Genomic DNA, 20,185 nt, shown 5'->3' with positions numbered 1-20,185 from the left:
CATAGGGAACAGAACATTTTTTTTCAAATTGTCAAGTAGGTTGTTTTCAAAATCAGCTGCAGAAATCTTACCGAAATTGAAAAAAAAAAGAGAAAAAGTAGTAGCTCGTCTGTCTTCATTTGGCTGCCTTTACTTTGTGATTTTAATGGCAGAGCATTGTGTTTATTCAGTTGTGCCATCCATCTTTACATATTCCACCCAAGGGAAGAAAGCCACACTGAGGTTGTGCTCAGATTGCATAATGTACTCCGAGATACAGATAAATCCCATTTTGTTAGAAGTCTAAATTACTGAATCTGAAAAGCTTGGGTCTGCTGCATTTTCAGTATAGACTTTTCATCTGTCCATTATATTAGTGTCTTTTCACGGTTCCTTCTCACCTATATTATCAAGTCCACAAAATAAAGGCTTATGGAGTAGTGGGAACCAAGTAGTGGTGTAAAATATAAGCTGCTAAAGCATTATATTTGAGATTTAAAGGGACCCATACACCTGTAGGCACTTTGATTCATTTACTTGAAGTTTTCTTACACCTGCTGAAATACTGCATGTGCTAAGACACATATGCACTGTGCAACCCGCAATAATAGTGTGATTCAGGATAAAAAACTGAAGATGTCAGGACACAATGCAGTTTGAATCTGGCTAAAATATGAGTTTATGCTAAGCATTGAAAAGTTCATTGTGGCATAAAATGAGGTAAACAATTTGCACAATTGTAACTCAGGGCAGCCTTAAGTAAAATGCAGTTGGGTTTTTAGCAGCACCATTTGTGTTAGGGAGCATTGAGCAGTCATGATTTCCTTTCTTATCCAGGCCTGGTAGACAATGAGTCAGCCTTCATTGTGAAAAATTAATTTCCACCTCAAACTGTTGCATTTCCCTACTGGGAAAGGTAAGATTTTATGAATGTGCAGAATCACTTTTCTTAGTGCAGCAGAACTAGCACTTTATTTGAGTATCAGGTTCCATAATCTTTAATAGCTCAGGTATATCTGAAGATGAGCAATACATTACTGTGATCACAACCCTCGAGTAAAAACACTGCATGAGGCATGGTGCAGAAAAGAGTACTAGGGAAACTCTAAAGAAACAGGATAAATTAGAAAAGTTTGGCACACATGATCTGGCGTATACACAATACAGTTTTTTCAGCCAAATAATTTAGAATTTATCCTGTTCTTTAAGAACAACAGAGAAAATTTAAGGTGAATGTAAAGCCAAATCACTTTGCAAAAAGAAGTCCAGGAGTCTTGGTTGTTATTGTACAAAAATGAAAACGATTTAGGATTGTAGGCTACTTTCAAAGTACAATAAGGAGGTTTCTTAACCTCCTTCTTTTATGTGAGATGTCAAGATGTTTGAAGAGAGATCATAAACTTCTATTTACTTCAGAAAGAAAAATAATATGTAAAGCTTTTAAATTCACTTTCTACTTAAACTCATAGGAATTTTTTGTTATTTATATATCTTATAAATATTTAGGTATATTTTGAAAACACTGAAAATGCCTTTTGCCTAGGTACTTCTTGTCTGCTTATTATCAGGCTGCTTTTCTTACAGCCTTCTATGGATGTTTTTTTCAGTCATTCTTGATTATAGCTGAGTTCCCATATTGATGAATATCCCTGACAGAATCTGAAAGTCATTGTTACTTTTTATGCACAATTATATTCCTTATCAACTTTGTTATGGCCTTAATGATCTGTTCCTGACACGTACAGCTTTTACTTCTTTAGTTACACAGCTTTCTATTTTGTGTCTGTATTTTTCTGAGCTGTTTTCTCTCAGAAGTAGTTAATTTATGGAAAAACAGTTCAAAGAGCAATGTGTTGAAATTATTAAATACATATTTTTATACCTGCCCATGTCAAATTTGGCAAGTGGTCCAATTTTTCTGTGTTTAAATTGCCACTATTTCAAGTAAGAAAGAGAAAATTATTAAATATTCTGTGTAGTGTATCTAAGGAGCTTATCTTAAAAGAAATTCTTGCCATTTTGAACACTAATAATCTATTGAATTTGTTACATATTTTCTACATATCCTTATTAATTTGCATCAAGAAACATAAATGCTATCTACGGTCTAATTTTACTTTTCAAAACAGAGAAAAATAGCAGGAACAGTGGCTTTTTTTTCCCTGCATTTCCAAATCACTAGAGATCAAGCATTTTGAACTAGAGCAAAGTCATAAAAATGTTGGCATTTTTATAGCATGTGACAAGGATGTGACAAAAAATTTGATATATATTTCAAATCTGTTCAACCCTCTCATCTTTGCCCAGTGCTTCTCCAAAACAAAATTTGTATAAAAACCGAAGACAATTTTCTTTTCTCATACAGGCAGTGGTTGCTTAATCAATTCCAGCTAAATGATCACCCATTTTCTAAACTCTGCTGAGATGTCCTTTTGTCTCTCTCTAGTTTATCAGACTGAATTCTAAACTCTTTTTGTTATTCTGAGAAAGATATATTTGTATACTGACATATTTAGCACTTGATGCTTGATTTTGATTTATAAAAATAGAGCTCTTCATCTAATGTGAGAAAATTGACTTTTTTTTTTCTGATCTGTCAGAATGATAGAGTAATTTGGGTGAAGAAATAATTTGGAGGTTATCTAGTCTCAGATCTGAATTTAAATAGTTCAGAGTCTTGTCCAGTTAAGGTTTGAATACCTCCAATGCTGGGAAAGCCAGTGCTCCTCTGTGTAGCCATGTAACTGGCTGGAGGCTTAACATGAAGAATTTATTCCTTAGAACTGTCTGGAATTTCTCTTGCTGCAACTTGAAACTGTTTCCTCTTTTCTTTTTGCCTTTGCCTCTAAAAAGTACCCATCCTTGTTGTATTTTTAATCCCTCATTAGATGATGGGGATGGTGAATGGATTCCTTAAGAATTCTCCTCTGAAGACTGGGCAAAAAAGACTGACTCTCCTTGTGCATCATGCATCCCAGACTTCTAACCCCTCCAGTGATCCTCTCCAGACTGTGGTGATGGTGAAGTTGGATGTAGTAGTCGGTGTGGTCATGCAGAGGGGAAATATTCCCTTCAACCATTGGAGAGCATTCCTCCTTCCACCAGCTGTCATGGTGGAATGTGTTCTGCCTGTTACTCATGTGAATCCATAGGGCTATGTGTGCAGATTTAAGGAAGTTAGTTAAATTTAAACAATGTAAATATTAATTTAATTCAAAGAATTTATTCCCCATCTTAAATTTACATTTTGGCATAGCAATATTCATGAAATATGGTAATAATGCACCTGTTACAAATAACAAATAGTAACAGATGTTAAAGAAAAAATAGTATGATCTTTGAGTGAATAGCAAAGTGATTGAAAGGGAGTGTGGATGAGAAAACCAGGACCTTTTAATATTGTGCTGAGAAACCACTACTCTCTTATCAGCGTTTATTGAGCACTGCAGCTGATTCCCTATGCAGAGGCCAGCATAGACCAGCATCAGATAAAGACAGAATTGGCAGAACTGAGAAGAGTCTTTAGACTCTCATTTTGCAGGCACAGGAATGATGTGCCCCAGCAGAAATTCAGCAGAATGAAAAGCTAAATGTTTTCAGAAAGTTTTTTCCAGTGGGATCCCAGAGTGTGACCCTGTATTTAGTCCTAAAAAATAAAGAATGCTTACCTTTTTTATCTTTTATTTCAGGAAGAAAGGAAAGACACATAATTCCAGCTTGTAGTACAGCTTGCCCTACGAGATGCCTTTCAACCTTCCCAAGTATTCCCTAAGTTCCGGTGCTACTCTGGCATCTGTCAGTCTAGTATTTGTATGGTTGCTTTTTCAAAGTACCTGCACATCACAGCTTTGTGCAAAGCAATATCAGAAATGGCTGCTTTGGTGGTTGAGGCCTGCCCTGATGCATTTGCAGATTTTGTTCCCTGGAGCATTTCCACAGTGCATAATTTTCTTATTTTACTTCCAGGATAGGACTCCTGGGCTATTCTTAGAACTTCAGTCTTGGTGTTTTTCAAATACATTTTTTTAATATACATCTATCCCCAGGTTTCCCTCTTCTTCCTTGTGAGTGGAATTTTCTTCTGCTTTCTTTTGATCTCAAATGATTCATGACTGCTGGTGGGCCTTTACTTTCAGAGAAGACTTGTCTGCTTTCTGTACAGAAGAAAACATGACAATGGCAGATACAAGACAGAAATTGCTAGTCCGTGTGCTTTTGGTAGAGGGTGGAGGTTTTTTTTATTGCTGCATTGAGCAATGAGAACTTGCTTGTCCAACGGCTTTGTGCTGTTCCTTCATTATTGAAATGCAGGATGATGCTTTCCACTGTGATTCTGACAACTGAAAAGTACAAAATACATTGGAAGCACTGATGATGAAAGTGAATTTTCAGGAGAAGTAGAGATAGCCCTTGGCTTCAGAGGAAACAATTTTCTTTTGCATTTTTTTTCTACTTTTAAGGCAGCCTTAAAAATGTAGAGATATGTTTGAATATGCTTAGTTGTAAGAATATCGTGCCTGGATGGGCTGTTCGGGTCCAATCTGACTAGCTGTGCACCCCAGCCCACACAATCTTACATGGATAAAAGGCAAAAGATGAGAAGTGCTCCTCTCCACGTGGGGACAAATGTCCTCAGTTTATTGCCTTGATAGGAGACACCAGTTCCAGGCGACCCCCTAGATGGAAAAGAACTCCAGATGGAAAAGAGGGCAGACCAGCTGCCCCTAGGGGGTTTTAAGAACTGGGAAAGGGAGATGGAGGAGATAGACTACAGCCAATGGGTACAAGTGATGGGAGAGGTGAGGGGAGGAAGTAACCAGGGGAGGGATCACCACCAGAGGGTACTGGGGAGAGAGGTGTGTGAGGGAAAAGCCATGTGATAAGAGAGGGGAATCCCATGGGCGGGGAAGAACAAACCATGTGATATAACATAAACTATTCTGTGCAATATAAAGACTACTCAGTGCAAATCTCCAATTACCCAGTGCAAAACAACTGAATAACTATTTAGTGCAATGCAACAGTTGGTTAAAAAGAAGTTTTTATCAATAATGAAATTTCAACTTTCCTAAGATTTGGGTAGTCATTCAGGTAATGTGGGTTGAGTATGAATCACATTACCTCTTACTGATGAAACTTAGCTTATGCCATTCAGGCTGGATGATGTTTGATTCTTGTCAATTCTTGTTGAACAAGATGATGCATTCAGCTCGTATTAAGCACTGCCCAATACAGAACCTGGAAAAAATAAGTGCTTTGAATGAATAGCAAAGTGACTGGAAGGGAGCACTCCACTGAAGAAGTCAACAGGAAGTATAGTGTTCAAAGAACAAATTAAAACCACAGTTTTGGAAAACCACAATGATCCCATGTCTTTCCCACACCAAGTGTGGGAAAGATAGCAAGACATCTCAAAACATGCTGTGCTTTGTTCAGTCATCTTTTCCAAGGAAAGCAAGCTCTTGATCAAAAAAAAAATTAAGGAAAGCTTCATTCCACTGTAGGGTCTTAATAGTTTTGTTGCTATAATTGAATTAATAGATGTGGCTATTTCAGTTTTGGAACTCAGTCTAGCCTGTTAGGGGTGCATTGAACTGAGTCTAATTCTAAGGAAATAGATGTTGTTATTACAACCAGAGAGTAGGTAATATCTATGTTATCTTCAATAATTCTCTTGCTGTTAGTATTGAACCTTTTTTGTAGGTCAAAAGAAAGCATGAAAAAGGCTTAATAAGAGAGAGTGGAGCATAGATGAACCTTCACTCCAGACTGTGACCTTAGGTGGAACTGTGGATCAAAGGAGTTTAGAAGACTGATAAGAGTGAGCTGAATTAGACATGACTGTGTCAGTGTTAGGATGGTGGTGCTCACAAAACTTACCACCCTTCTTCAGGATATTCTTTGAAAGATATTTAGAACATAGAAGTAAAGCATGGTGGACTAATACAGCAGAAGTATAAAGTGAAGAATGTCCCACCTCCTAACTTTGTACCTATAATTTCCTACTCTGCCTTTCTTGGAGAATTTGTTTTTACACTATTACTGCATTTTAATCAGAGATTATTCAGTTAAGATTTCCTGATTTTCACTGGACAGAGTTTATAGCTTTTGTCTTAGGTTTGTGATTTCCTTATCTTACATGGTTTGATTTCATCATACTGTTAGATTTCCTAACAGTTTGTACTGCTTAAAGAAGAGTTTTTGCAGATGCTGGTTTCATTGCTTATATATCCAGATGTAAGTGGGAAAGAATCAGGCCTGTGATCAAAATCGCTATAAGGAAAGAATTTTTAGAGTTATTTGGTTTTGGTGATACATTAATGCTCCAAGGGGCAGTTAAAGGTAATATTTTTTGTTGAAGGCAGATGTCCTCATACATTTTGCTTTCGGGCAAATATGTTCTTTTTTCTGAAAAAGGTTATGAAGTTTCAAGTAAAAACAAGCTAAAAGCAATTCCACTTGTTTTGTTCTAATTAGTTAAATAGTTCAATAGTTTTGTTCTAATTAATTCTATTGTTAAATAGTTTAAGAAGGCAGGTAGAGCATACGGTGCAGAACCAGTTATCTCTGCTGGTTTAATGAGGAAGGAAAGTAATAAAATGGGAAAAAAGAGATTGCAATGTACCATGCAAAGACCCTGTTTCTGCTGAGCTCATGATTGTTGATGTGTACTAGGTAAATTAATTCTCACGCTCATCTTGCATACGTGTGTTGTGTCTGCAGAGAGGATGCAGTGACAAGGGCTGGTGCAGGATCAGTGGTGAAAATACCATCCAAGCAGGGAGAGCGCTGGGGACAGCCACTGGTGGTGGCACTGCAGCCTTGCAGTTTTAAACACAGTTCTGTCTACTGCAGCTTGAGCCAGAAGAGTGCAGCCTGGTGATGTGACTCTCAACACGAGAGAAAGAAAATATGCTTAAAATACAGAAACTTAGCTTTTAATCTGCTAGCAATACCCAAAATGAATCTGCTTCACACCAGCTTTGATGCCAGCTCTTATTTATTTTAAATAACGTAATAGCTCTATAAATAAATACTCTTTATTGAGGAATCTATTCTTATTAGGTCATACTGAAGTAAATACTACCCTGGAAAAATAAAAAGAAGGCTTTGCACATGAAAGGATGAAGAGGAAGTTTGCAGGTATCCTGGTGAATTCAAGCATGGGTTATTTTTCTTTCTTAATTACTGAGAACACTTGAAAGACAATAGCATCTTCTGTTTGTGAATTAACATAGTTCAGGTGCCCCATTTAACCTGGGATATAAAATAATATGACAAGGTAGTAAAATTTGAAGTAGTTATGATCTATGAAATGCACATTTGAGTGTGACTTCCAGATCTGTTCTGAAGACTTTGTTATCCTAGATACACATAGTCAATACCACTTTTTGGAGTATCCAGTGAGTCTTCTCACAGCCTATATAAAGCAAAGATCTAAGTCTGTGAGAGTAAGTTTTCTGATTTGTCATAGATTTATATCTTTATGGGATCTCACTGATTTCGTTTGTAATGTCCAATCTTTATTTCAGATGTAGCACAATTTCTACAGAATGCTAAATATACTGAAATCTGTGAATGTAACATGGTGGAAAAGAATAAATATTAGAGCAAAAGAATGCTTTTATTTTTATTTTGTGCATGTGTCGGAACCCAGGACACCCCTCTGTGTGCCCTGGATGGCCCAAGCTGCTGGCAGGGGGCTCTGAGATCCTGGCATGCAGCCAAGGACATGTGGTGTTTCGATCTTAGCCCATGGAGCAAATTACCAACTCTGTATGAAGAATTACAAGCCACAAAAGTTTAGATGGCATAACAGTAGTAATCACAAGGTGAAGGGAAAAGTTTTTGAGTGCTGTACAGGGGGGTTTTGGACTCTGTACAGGGGGTCAGGAGTTCTAAGATGGAGGGATTTGGGTGTGCCCTGTCCTCCTTCTTTCTCCTTCCTAACCTCCATGTTCAGGGTGATGTTGGCACTTTTATATTGGTTTAGAATAGAAGCTGACTGTCTAACATAGGTAACAGCTATTGGAACAGAGTTATAAATATAGTACATGTAGTTTTTAGTATAAAAGATAGCACCAGCCTCGTGGGCAGAGAGTGTGCCTTTGTCTGACCTGCTGAGCGGACCACAGCAGCTCAGGAGAAAATCTTTTAGATAACACACAATAAACTACCTTGGGACCGGATGACTGAAGACTACTGAGTCTTTCTTTGAAGGCACAGGTTGAAGGAGAAACTTTTCCATCTTTCGGGTCACCCCAGTCTAGGGGTGGGCCCTGACATGTATGCGTCTCTGAGTGTTTTTACAAAATGGTTTTTTGTAGGTGTTTCCTGAGGGAGTATTTCTGTTTCTGGTGGAAACACTGGTTTCCTGGGATTTTTTGTTTGTTTGGTTGGTTTTGTTTTTTGGTTGTTTTTTTTTTTTTTTAGTTGAAGGAATTGAATAGGAATATGGTGTTTGCTTTAGTGAAAGTCAGTGAACATGTTGGCTGAATTGGTTGGTACAAAGAAGAGTGTATAGCTACACTATCATCTCTGCTTTTGCTGCTTTATGCTACTCAGGTAGTCATTAATCCTTACGCTTTCAGACTTTCCAGTTACTTACTTGTAGTAATCAGTGCAACATAATTGAAAGGGTGGGAAGCTATCATGCATGGGCTGTAAATTATTCCTCTTTGTACTTATCATCTTAAGGCACGGACTTCAATTCATTGAGAAAGCAAAGCTGTTTTAAAAAACAGTGTTGAGATTAAGCATTTTGCTTGCAAACTTCAACAAGATAGAGAGAGATTTCTGATTTCTGCCCAGATAGAAATTTTGTTCTGTCTGTCGGAATGTTTTTTGATGATAGGGTTATCATACTTTTAGTGAGTATGAGCAGGTGAAATTCCTTGTTGATGTACCTGGTTTATCACAAACTGTAGTATATGTTCAGTTACTTTTGCAAATTTGATTTTTTGAGTCTGTTGAATTCATGGGGTAGGTGTACTACAAAAGAGTAAAGCATGGTTTTACCAGTGTTGGCTCTTAGACTCTTTGTTCATTTGGTTTTCCTAAACTCCTGCTTTCTTCAAGGTACACGTATACACACACACACACACACACACACAGACACAGACACATGCACCCTGTAGTAATAGGGAATTTGACGACTGAAAACCCTTACTGGACAAACAAAAAGAAACAAATATTAGTCTAAGAATTAGAGGAAATCAGAGTTTAGGTTAAATGGGTTGCATGGACACTGTAAAATTATCTAAAATCTAGGAACACACTGTACTCATTAACACTCAGAAAAGTACCTGTTAGGATTTCATGGAGTTCTTGAAAATATTTGTAAAAGGCTTCAGCAGATCCATGAATGTTTTGATGCATGTTCACTATTAGCTAGTAGATACTTCTAGCTAGAAAGATAACTTCTACTGAGCACCTTGAAAACTAAAAAGCTGTAATTAGAGGAACTGCCTTGGCATAAAAGATTCACCAGGATGACCTACTTAAAAGGATCATCATGTACCTAAAGTCAGGCTACAGTTTGCAGTCATAAATATTACATCAGGGCTTTTTTAAGGCTGCATTTCTTTTCCAGTAAATGCTTCAGTTCCCATTAATAGTTGAATAGTGCCAGCACATCTGATTTCTTTGAGAAACAGTCAAAGTGTATGAAATTAATCCAGAGGAAGATACTAAAAATAAAGACATTTTTTACTGTAGGTGAATTTCTAGGGAAATATATTTTCACTTATAAAGTCATGTGTATGTGATTGTAGACTTTGTTTTCTTGTATCAGAAGTATATCACATCCCTAGTTTATCTAATGCAGTCTGTTGTTTTTCCTATCCCTCAAAACACTATCAGTCTTAAAACTCATATCTGGAGTATACTTCTCGAGATGGTATGTGCAATAGAATGAATAAAGGACAACTTCTTAAAGCTATCCCTTGGTCTTCTCCCATAAAGCTCTGAGGGCAGTTGACACTGCTTTAGAAAGGGTAATAAGATTAGCTTCAGAAATTTACATCTACTTTTACTCCTGCATCATATCTCACTGCCTCCTTAGTTGCATAACTGCAGTTTTTCTGAGGCAATGCTGGAAAATAGATCATTAAAATGGTCATCGTTATTTTTAACGATATTTTTTCCCTTTGGTGGAAGCAGGCAGTGTTTTCTTAGAAGCACTGCTAAAAAACTGAAGCCAGTTTTATCCCAGAGGGGAGGCTTCTACAATCTGTTGCAGTGTCCAGATTCACACACGTGCGCGCACACACACACACACACACACACACACACACACACTCACTCCCTTAATGTTAGACACGAGTAATAGTGTGATTTTGTAATTGATTTTAGCTGTTCTAACTACAGACTGTTGCCAAAAAATGATCCTGTGTTTCTTCCTTCTGTATGCCTTCATGCTGCTCTCATTTCTTTCTCCCGCCCCTAGTGATAGTGCAGATGTGTTGGTGAGCAAATTGTCTCGTAGATATGCCTGAAAACTGCACAGAGAAGTAGGGAATGGTTAGTCTTCAGTCTAATAAGCAAACTGCTCTTGACTCATTGTGTCTGCATTTGGGGCTGCACAAGATGGAAAGATACAGCATGGGAGCAGGAAGGAGAACTGGGGCAAAATGTCTTGGTGCTTTCATGCACCTTGCTCATGCTGGACTAACACACTGGGAGATGCATTAGCTGATAATACACAGTCGCTCCACTCTGCCCCTACTGTGAGTATAGACAGCAAAGAAGGGAATGTGTCTGTCCATGACTTAGGTATTGGAAATCTCCAAAGTATAAAAGTGCCACCACTTCTGCCCACACAGCTCCCCACACAGAATTTTTTAGGGTAGGATTTCATATGGCTAAGACTCGGTGTGAATGCTTTGTGAATGCACTGACCAAATTCAGTCAGCTTTGAGACACTGATACAGATTGGAGGAACACTAACTTTCTACAGGATTTGTGTTAAATAGAAGGCTAGAGGGATATTTCATGGTAACTCACTGAGAGAAAGGTTAGTGTTTGTAGCCCTTTCCTACAAAACAGGGAGTTCAAATGGGAAAGGATATTGCAAACAGAGTCAATATGATGTATGATGCATGGAATTGCTTGGTTTCTTTCAGAATAAAACCTGATATCCAAGACTAGAGAGTGAAAAATTGAATTCTGAAGATTCTCTGATAGAGATATTAAATTTATCTTTAGCATATTTTCCTTGTAACCTGTGGTATTTGTATCTCTGAAGAAAATGCAGGCTTTTATATTCAAAGCTCTCTATTCTGATGTCCAGTGGCTAAATAAAGATGGGGGTGATTCTGTATCAGTATGAAAAGGCATCTAAAAATAATGAAGTATAAGCTTTTTTTCTCTTATATTTTACAGGTTGAATATTACAGCTTCATTTGTCCCTGGGTTTTTTCCCACCAATGTCCAACACGCAATAGACATTCCAAACAATATTTGGCAGGTGCCTTTGCAGCTTAACAGCAGTCCTTCTTTGATACAGGATGGAGGACACCTACAAAGACAGGACTTCATTAGTGAAAGGGGCCAAAGATATTGCTAAAGAGGTGAAGAGGCAAGCAGTGAAAAAAGTGAATAAAGCGGTTGACAAAGCCCAGGATGGCTACACACAGAGGTCCTACAGTCGATTTCAGGATGAGGAAGATGATGATGATTACTATGGCCAAGGAGGAAATTATGGTGTAGAAGCTAATGATGATGAAGGATCAAGTGAAGCAACTGAAGGACATGATGAAGATGATGAAATTTATGAAGGGGAGTATCAGGGAATCCCCAGCATGGGGCAGGGTAAGGCTGACATGATGGCCTTAGGTCAGTCTATGCATGATGAGTACAAAGATCGTCATGAACTGGAAACAGAGAGGAAGGCTGATGAAGAAGAGCTAGCACAGCAATATGAATTGATAATACAAGAATGTGGCCATGGTCGTTTCCAGTGGGCCCTCTTCTTTGTGCTAGGAATGGCCCTAATGGCTGATGGGGTTGAAGTGTTTGTGGTTGGATTTGTGTTGCCCAGTGCTGAAACAGATATGTGTATACCGAATTCTGGATCAGGATGGCTTGGTAAGTAAAGTCTTCATTCTGTCTTTTTGCTATTAAGAGATTTACTTACAGTAAGATTAAATATGTATTTGTCAACAGAGAAGCTTTTATAAAAAGAGGTTTGTCTTGAATATAAATATAATTATTTAAATTAAAGTTAAATGTATGAATTAAGAATTTAATTATTATTGTAGTTTTATTTTTAGATTATTGTTTTCTTAGTCAGTCCGTAAATAAATCACTGAAGAGAAAGACTACACTGTAAAACTTAATAAGGAGAGGGACAAATTTTGTTCTTACATACAAGAATAGATGTCCAAATGAACTAATCTAAAAAAAAAAACAAACCACAAAACCAGCCCACAGATGGAGAATTGGAGTCCTGTTGAAATTATATAGGTGTAATAAAGAGCATATGATACAATTGTATAGTAACATTTTCACATATGAACCTTTGAAATGGTGAGGTGAAATTAAATCTAGGAATTTTTTTTTAAATCCAGTGAAAAGGCTATCTATTACAGCCTTTTAATCTTTTTGGTTTTAGTCCTTTTATGCCAATGACTGTTCTCTAGCCATCAAAGAGAACACTGTTTACTTAGGGTCAGGGTGACAGAAGAATGAATAAGAGACTGAGGTGTGCTTTTTGTGTCCATTCTGCTGATGGGGATTGGCTGTGTCTCATCCCCTTGCCTGCTCCTCCCTGAAGTGTGGAAAACAAGCAGTCATAGCCAGTTTTGTGTGGCTTGGTGAGAGCAGCAGCACTGCAATCAGGTCCATGCTGTCTTCCCTAGACATGCCTGGTCACAGAAGGTAAAACAAGGCTCTCATGGGGCAGGGCTGGGGAAAAGTTGTAGAAATGGTTCCCCAAGGAAGAGGGGAGGTAGGAGCCTGGGCAATTGAGACAAAGCAGGAAATTAAATGTATATGTGTAGGTAAGTGACTTGGGCCTGAAGACTGGAGAAAAGGAGGACTTACAAGACATTTAAAGCCTTTGTTTTGTAGCAGATGTTCAGCTTGTACCCTCCATCTTTGCAGCATGTGTTTATGTTGCAAAAGATCTCATTTTAGCTTTGCTCAGTTTCTTGACATATTGATACCAGTACTTTGGCTCAGTGGGTTTCTGTACTGTGGACTGCAGTCTCTCACAGTTACATCTCGAGCCTCCCTGCAGGTGACAGAAGAATAAAAGGAAACAGGTGAGGAGTTCTCAGATAACTGTACTTTGTGTTATTCTTTGCTATTTGATCATTTGTTATTAGAACAACTTTGCCTATAGTGCAGTGCTTAAACTTAAATTGGAGGGAAATAAAGAGGCTGAATGCGTATTATAATCTGTTTTGTATTGCTTGTTTACACTAAATGCCAAGACATTGAGCTTTCAAGTCCACTTCTTAAAGAAGGATGAGAAACAAAGACAATGCAAACCTGTATCACTAGATAAATGTCAATGAGTCAGTGCTGATAATAACATACAATGCATCTTAGAAAAGTAGTGAATGCCCAATTTGCTTTTTTAACATGATTTTTTCATCTAGTCCTTGGCAGCTGACAATATCTTTAAAATCTACACCTAAATTTTTATAATTCTTGTAATTTTTATAATTTTTATATTGCTGGAAATTATAAAAGTATTTTTCTCACCCCCATTTTTAAATTACTGAAAAACCTGCTTTTTTTTATCACATGCACCTTGCTCAACAAATGAAAGAGTCAAAGTTGTCTTTGTTCTCCAGGGCGATAAAACATGAGGGTAACCCCCAAATCTCCAATTAATTCATATGCATTTTATTTTCTACAAATAATATTCTGTCTAAACAACTGCATTAAATATTATGGAGGTGTTTGGAACTGGGAGTGAGGAGTATTGTCCCCACAGTAGTAGGGGCCATGAGTATTCACATCTACCTGTTGGGATCTGACCCATGTCAAGAAGGTGACCCTGTCACTAGAGTTCTTATGATGCTGTCTTGTGATGTACTGGAATAAGTCTGTAAATGTTTAACTAAATTCAGTGTAGAAGCCATTAAATACATCATAGTTACAAGTATGTGTGTGTGTGTGTGTGTGTGTGTGTGTGTGTGTGTGTGTGTGTGTGTGTATGTATGTGTGTGTGTGTGTGTATAAATGATGCTTGTTGACAAAATTAAGGTAACAGCTCTGGAAAACACAGCTGTGCAAGTAATGTATTCTCATGCCTAAAATATAGAAATCATAATGTATCTTCCTAGTGCAATAATATAAAACTAGCCTCTCTGTTGTGGTAATAACAAACAAATAATTGTGTACTAAAAGATCAACATACAAAAGCAGGAAAGGACAGCAATAAGCAATTTCTTTCTCAGTGTGTATTGAGGGCATTGCAACATGTGACTGCTTTAACAATAATTTAACGAAAAAATATATTTCTTGCCCATTGTTACTAAAAATTATCATAAGCTGCAAGTCATCAGTACACTAATGTACATATAAACAGAGTATTTATGCTTATAAACAGACTAGATATACTGCTTGCAGACAGCATAACCTTGATTCAACTGATACAAAATACTCATTGTGCCAGTGAATGCTTAGTGAAATCTTTTTTATGTTGTCATAACTGAGCCCTCACAAACACGCATTGCAATTACTTTGCACTTGTGATTTCACCTTATAATTACATCCTAACTGGGGTCCTCCAGACAGGCATAATTCTTTTTCTCATGATTAGAATTCCGTAATCCAGAGGATTCTGATATTGTTAGAATATTAAAGTCCAGGACTACTGCTAAGACTTGTAAGGTAAAATCAGCACACATACACAGTATTTATTTTTCAGGCAATTTTCTAGACTGTCAAGACACACGCTAAGAGCATCTTAATTTGTCTTTGAAGAAGCATTCATTGATTTAGTTGTAAAAACTAATTTCTCATATATCATGCCATGACAGTTTACTAGGGAACTTGGGCTAATTAAAAAATGTGACAATATTTATTGACCCTCCCTGTTGCATCTTTTATTTTTAAAAATTCACTTTCATAAGGACAATTTCCCAAAATCCTTCCACATTGACCCTTGTAGCAGGTGCAGGCCCTGCAAACCTGCCTTGGCGTTCAGAGGCAGAATGCTGAGTCAGGACGACTGAACAATAGGAGCCCCTCTCTCCCGCTTTTGGACCCTGGCTTATCTCTCTGTAAAGCTATAGGTCACTTTCCTTTAACCCTTACTATTGGACAATTCTCGATCCCCTCTTGCCCTATATAAACCCCTGTTTCTGCCCGGCTCGTTGGAGCCGCTGTCCCTGAGACCCTTCGAGACACTCCGTGGAAGAGCTACGAAGAAGACCAATAAAGACATCGTCTTGGAACCTCACACAGCACTCTCCTCTCTTTCCTGGTCTTCCAAATGCCTGCTGCATGCCCCAGCCAAGCCTAGCAAGCCTAAAGAGCTGAAATCACTCATGAGCTGATAATCACTGAGCTGAATATCACTAAAGGCTTGCTAAGGTGTAGGCTGAAGGCACTGCCAGAGCTTGGGCTGATTAGCCCCCCTCAGAGCTATGCTATCCGGCTTTGATGCAGCTCCTGGGTACACCCCGTAGCCCAGTCAGTGGCATTAGACCCTTGCATGAGCTTGAGATCACTGTTCATTGATCACCAGCTATGTCTCAGAGCCTATAAAGTCACATAACGAGTGTGCTAGTGCCATGAACTAGCCTCAAGATGTCTTTTGAATTCAATAATAAACCAATATTTTTTTCATCTCAAGTAAGTGGTTTTCTTAAAGAAAAGGGCAGTTGACTAGCTTAAATTATCCAACATCATAGTGACATGTCACGAAGCATGAGAGAAAGGTGTACCTGATGTATATATTACTTGGCTGTACTTGCTAACTCCTGCATTTAAGTGAATTCACACTGGCCTCTTGGACCAATGGGGCAAGACTGTACCTTCATGAGACAACTTGTAGGCTCGAGCCTAAAGATGTTATTTTAACTCTTTTCCTGCTTGCGTCTTATCTCTTCGGTTTTATCTGTCAGATACAGACTGATCTTAGGTTAATTCTCTGGGCTCTGATTTGGGTATAATTTTCTACCCAATTTTTCTTTGCATTCAGATTTGTCTTTGCATTCAGATTGTTCTTAAGTTTTATTGTGGGGTTGGTTTTTTTTTTTTTGGTTTTCTTTTTTTTTTTTTTTTTTTTTTTTTTTGGTTGGGGTTTTTTTGGTTGTTGCTGGTTTGGTTTTGTTTTAATGCAAAATTTTTATTATGGCCTTTCCTCAGCATCTCTGTGTCTGAAATACTGAAACATTGTTTTTCCTAAGCTAGGCAAAGCTATGGTTTCCCAGCTATATCTGTTCAGGCTGCCATGCTCCTTCTGACCATCCCATCACTGGTTCTCCCATGGGACATGTAAGTGTTCAAGTGCTCACCCTTGTGTGTAGGACCCTTGACGGCTGCACTGCTGTCACCATTGTTGGCAACACATACAGGCTGACTCCTGCTCAGCTGGTCATGAGGCCACTCTTCACAGCATCAGTTGGCACCTTTTTCAGGCAGACACCTCTGGTTTTTTTTGTACTTTTCATGGAATCATAGAATAGTTTGAGATGGAAGGGACCTTTAAAATATTATGCAATCCCAACCCCCTGCAATATGCAGGGACAGCTTTAACTCAGTCAGGTTGCTCGGAAGCCGCTTGTCCACACCAACAGTAGAAAAAAAATCTCAACATCTCAGGATTTAGTGATTATTTTTAAATATTTTATTTTTATTTTTTGCATGTGTACCATTAGGCACTCTTATTCACTGACGTCTTTTACAGAGGCCAATTGCTTTTTAATGATTTCTAATTTCTAGTCTCCCTGGTCTGTTTTGAATTTCTATATTATCCTCTGTATGAAATTTAGACTGAATGATCTCTGGAGGGTGAATAGTCTTCGAATCTGTTCTGTCTTACTATTGTGTTAACTGATGTGTTAGTCAAGACTTTGATACAGATTCAGAGACAGTACAGTAACAAACTTAGAAACAATTTTTATATGTAAAAGACATTCTTAGCTGATAAGTCAGCCTACAGACATTTTCTTCCCTCTAAAAAACACAAGTATTGTGGTAAATCACTGGACTGATAATGCAGGTACTTTGAATATAAACAGCAACAAACAGCTTACCTTGGAAATAAAATTATTTTCTGAAACCCACATTTAGTGTCACATAGTACCTTGACCTAAGGATTATTTTTTCTGTTATTTTCTGAATTTTATAATCAAATTTTGTGTAGTATTTGTAGAAAGAAGAATATAATTGACATAACTAGGTTTTTTGGGCAAGAGTACTTCTCAGTCTGGGACAACAGCCTACAAATTCTGCATTGATTACTAACTTGCATATTAGCTGCTTTAGTAACAGTGCTTACCATGCCTGCTCTCTCTTAAAACCTACCAAACATAACCAGCATAATTTTAATCCACACAGTTCTTTCTCTTTACATGAGAAGAAGTGCTCTCCAGAGGCTTGGTAACTGATGTAATGTGCTTATAAGCTCTGCTAAGAACACAAATGATCTCTGAATTTTTCCACTTCTTAGTTTAAAGAATTACTGGCTTGCCAGATCTTTGCTATTTAATTTGGTTCTGGTTTTGCAATGATAATTTTCAACAACTTTATATTCAACAAATACCTTCCTTCAAACTTATCAATGACAAATACAAGTCCTTCCACTGGGACAGAATAACCCAAGTCACTGGCAGAAGCTAGTCACTAAAATGCTGGATAGCAAACAGCTTTGCAGAAGGATCTGTGGTTTTTAGTAGGATGCAAGTTGACATAGGACAGCAGTGCCTTGCAGCTGCATTGGCAAAAGTGACCAGTAAGCTGAGGAGAGTGATTATTTTCTGTTATCAACACAGTAAGCCCGCATGTTGGACTCTCTGTCTGGTTGTGGAGCTACCTGAAAAAGAGAAATTAACAAATACAGGCAAATTTAGTAGAGGACCAGTAACGTGACAAGAGAAGTAGAATACACAGCATACAAGAAGCAAAAGGACCCGGTGTTTTTTAGTGTGGAGGAAAGAGGTCTGAGGTGAATCTGTATGTACTATTTGGCAACAAAACTGAGAGAAACTTCTATGAAGGTGGATTAAAATTTTTCTCAAAGGAGCACAAAGATCAGTAGTTGCAATTGGAAATCATCTGGTACAATGAAGAAAGTTCAGAGTGAGGTGGTCAACCACTGGGAATGTTGCATAGAGAAGCTGTGGGACGTTTGGGAGATTTTCAAAAGTTGACTGAAGGCCTGAAGCAAAGTTATCTTGCTCTGAAGGCAACCGTACTTTTAGCAGAGGTCAGAATAAAGCTCTTCAAAAGTCCCTCCCAACCAAAATTTTTCTGAGTAGTTGTATGCAAACATATGATACTTCCACCTACCTATGACTAAAATACAAGCTGCAGCTGTTGCACTTCAATAAGCTTTTAAAGGAAAGGAGGGTTAGTTACATGGATTGTACATAGGCTTGCACACTAGGGTCTAAATTAACTTAGGCAAAATCATATAGCTTGAATTACTTGTTCTTCTCCTGAGATCTGGCAGAAACCTGGAAGCGCATGACCAAATGGTGGTGAATAAAGAGCTGCACAACCTGTGTTTGATGGAGTATTTTAAAAATATTCAGGTATCTACATGCCTAGTGGGATTATTTGCTGGTTAAGAGGTTTAAATTTTAATAGGTTGTCACAAAACTGTCCTTACACCACGGTGAGTAAAGAGCCTACTGCTGAGGTAAGCAGTTATCTGAGTATAACATTGCTGTCTTGTTTTGTTGAATATTAGTATAGGTCACTAGAGATGGATGAGATCTCTTCTGTGTTACTGCATAAAATACAGTGGAAGAAGGGGAGTATCTTCTGGTTGTATTACAGTTATTAATATGGTACTCCATTTGTTATGACACAATACAGCGTAAGTAACATAAAATAAAGGAAACTCTGTTTGTCTATTTTTTATTATGTTATCTTGATGATGACCTAGTAGATCTACTCTTAGACATTTGAAATTTGTATAAATTTCAAAATATGAATTTTATTCAAGGGAGCACAGATATCAAAAAGGTTAGGTCCTTATATATGATCTGGTATATATAAACAACAAAAGCATCTAGATAAAGCCATATCAGATGTTTGCTTATGAGGGATCTTGCTGAAATAACAGTGAGAGTCTGTTGCACTTACAGTTAATAGTAGTAATAAATCTTCAGCAGCAATAGAAATATTTAGAAACAGAGCTGCAGTCATTGAAATGCATTCTAAATATTCCAGAACAAGGTGAAAATTGGTCTGTAGGATTAAAGTCTTACTCCTTCAGAAGGAGATGCCAGAAATTCAAACGCCATCATGCATGCTGTTCACCTTTGGTACAGTTCAGCTCTCTTGCAAATGACATTATTAAAGTCCTTCAACTGCAGTGCTTTTTTCCATTCCCTTCCAAACACAGTTTTTTGAGGGAGAAAAATTAAGAGACAGATCCTTACAATTTCTAAGCTGTTAGAATATATGGACAACTGAAAATGGTGGTAATGTCTGGTTTTGCCGTCTGAGGGGAAAAAGGGGACAGTGGAGGGAATATGCAATGTGATTTTGTTTGTTATGACCTGCACTAAACCTGTACCACATGGAACATCATGGACTGTCACGAGACAGGAACTGGGAGCACACAGTTAAACCATTGATGAAATACAGTGTACTCAGTCCTCTGTGCTGGTGCAGGTTCCCACTGTAAGCAACTATCTGAGTCATAGTTGCCCTCTTTTTCTGAGTATGATGATGTTCCCCAACCACTTCGTTGAAGGCAGTATTAAGAGGGTGAACAGACCCATTTCAAATGTTTTTCCTCTTTCAGATTATTTCTACATGCAGCTTTACTGAAAGGACCCATAAGGATTATTGACCCCAACCCATCATCCTGCCTAGGACAGCCCCAAAAATCATATCTGAGAGCCTGAGAGAATTGTCCAAACACCTTTTGAACTCTGTCAGGTGGTGCTGTGACCACTAGTCTGGGGAGCCTCTTCTAGTGCCCAACTACCCGCTGGGGGAGGAACATTATCTTGGTCCTACATAAACCTCCCCTGGCACAGCTTCATGCCACCTCCTCAGGTCATGT

General features: G+C 38.0%; 1 protein-coding gene across 1 annotated transcript in view; it reads left to right on the top strand.

Moving 5' to 3' along the window:
* The window catches only part of SV2C (synaptic vesicle glycoprotein 2C), a 115,249-nt gene that overhangs the window by 15,255 nt on the left and 79,809 nt on the right, over positions 1-20,185 (top strand). Inside the window, exon 2 of the mRNA XM_038124931.1 lies at positions 11,362-12,066. Within this exon, the coding sequence (XP_037980859.1) occupies positions 11,487-12,066 (580 nt within the window). The 5' untranslated portion in view covers positions 11,362-11,486. The remainder of the gene's footprint in view (positions 1-11,361; positions 12,067-20,185) is intronic.

This window comes from Motacilla alba, chromosome Z (assembly GCF_015832195.1).
Source record: "Motacilla alba alba isolate MOTALB_02 chromosome Z, Motacilla_alba_V1.0_pri, whole genome shotgun sequence".
NCBI classification, from domain to species: Eukaryota; Metazoa; Chordata; class Aves; order Passeriformes; family Motacillidae; genus Motacilla; species Motacilla alba.
The sequence above is the reverse complement of the archived record's forward strand: the minus strand, read 5'-3'. Positions and strand labels throughout refer to the sequence as shown.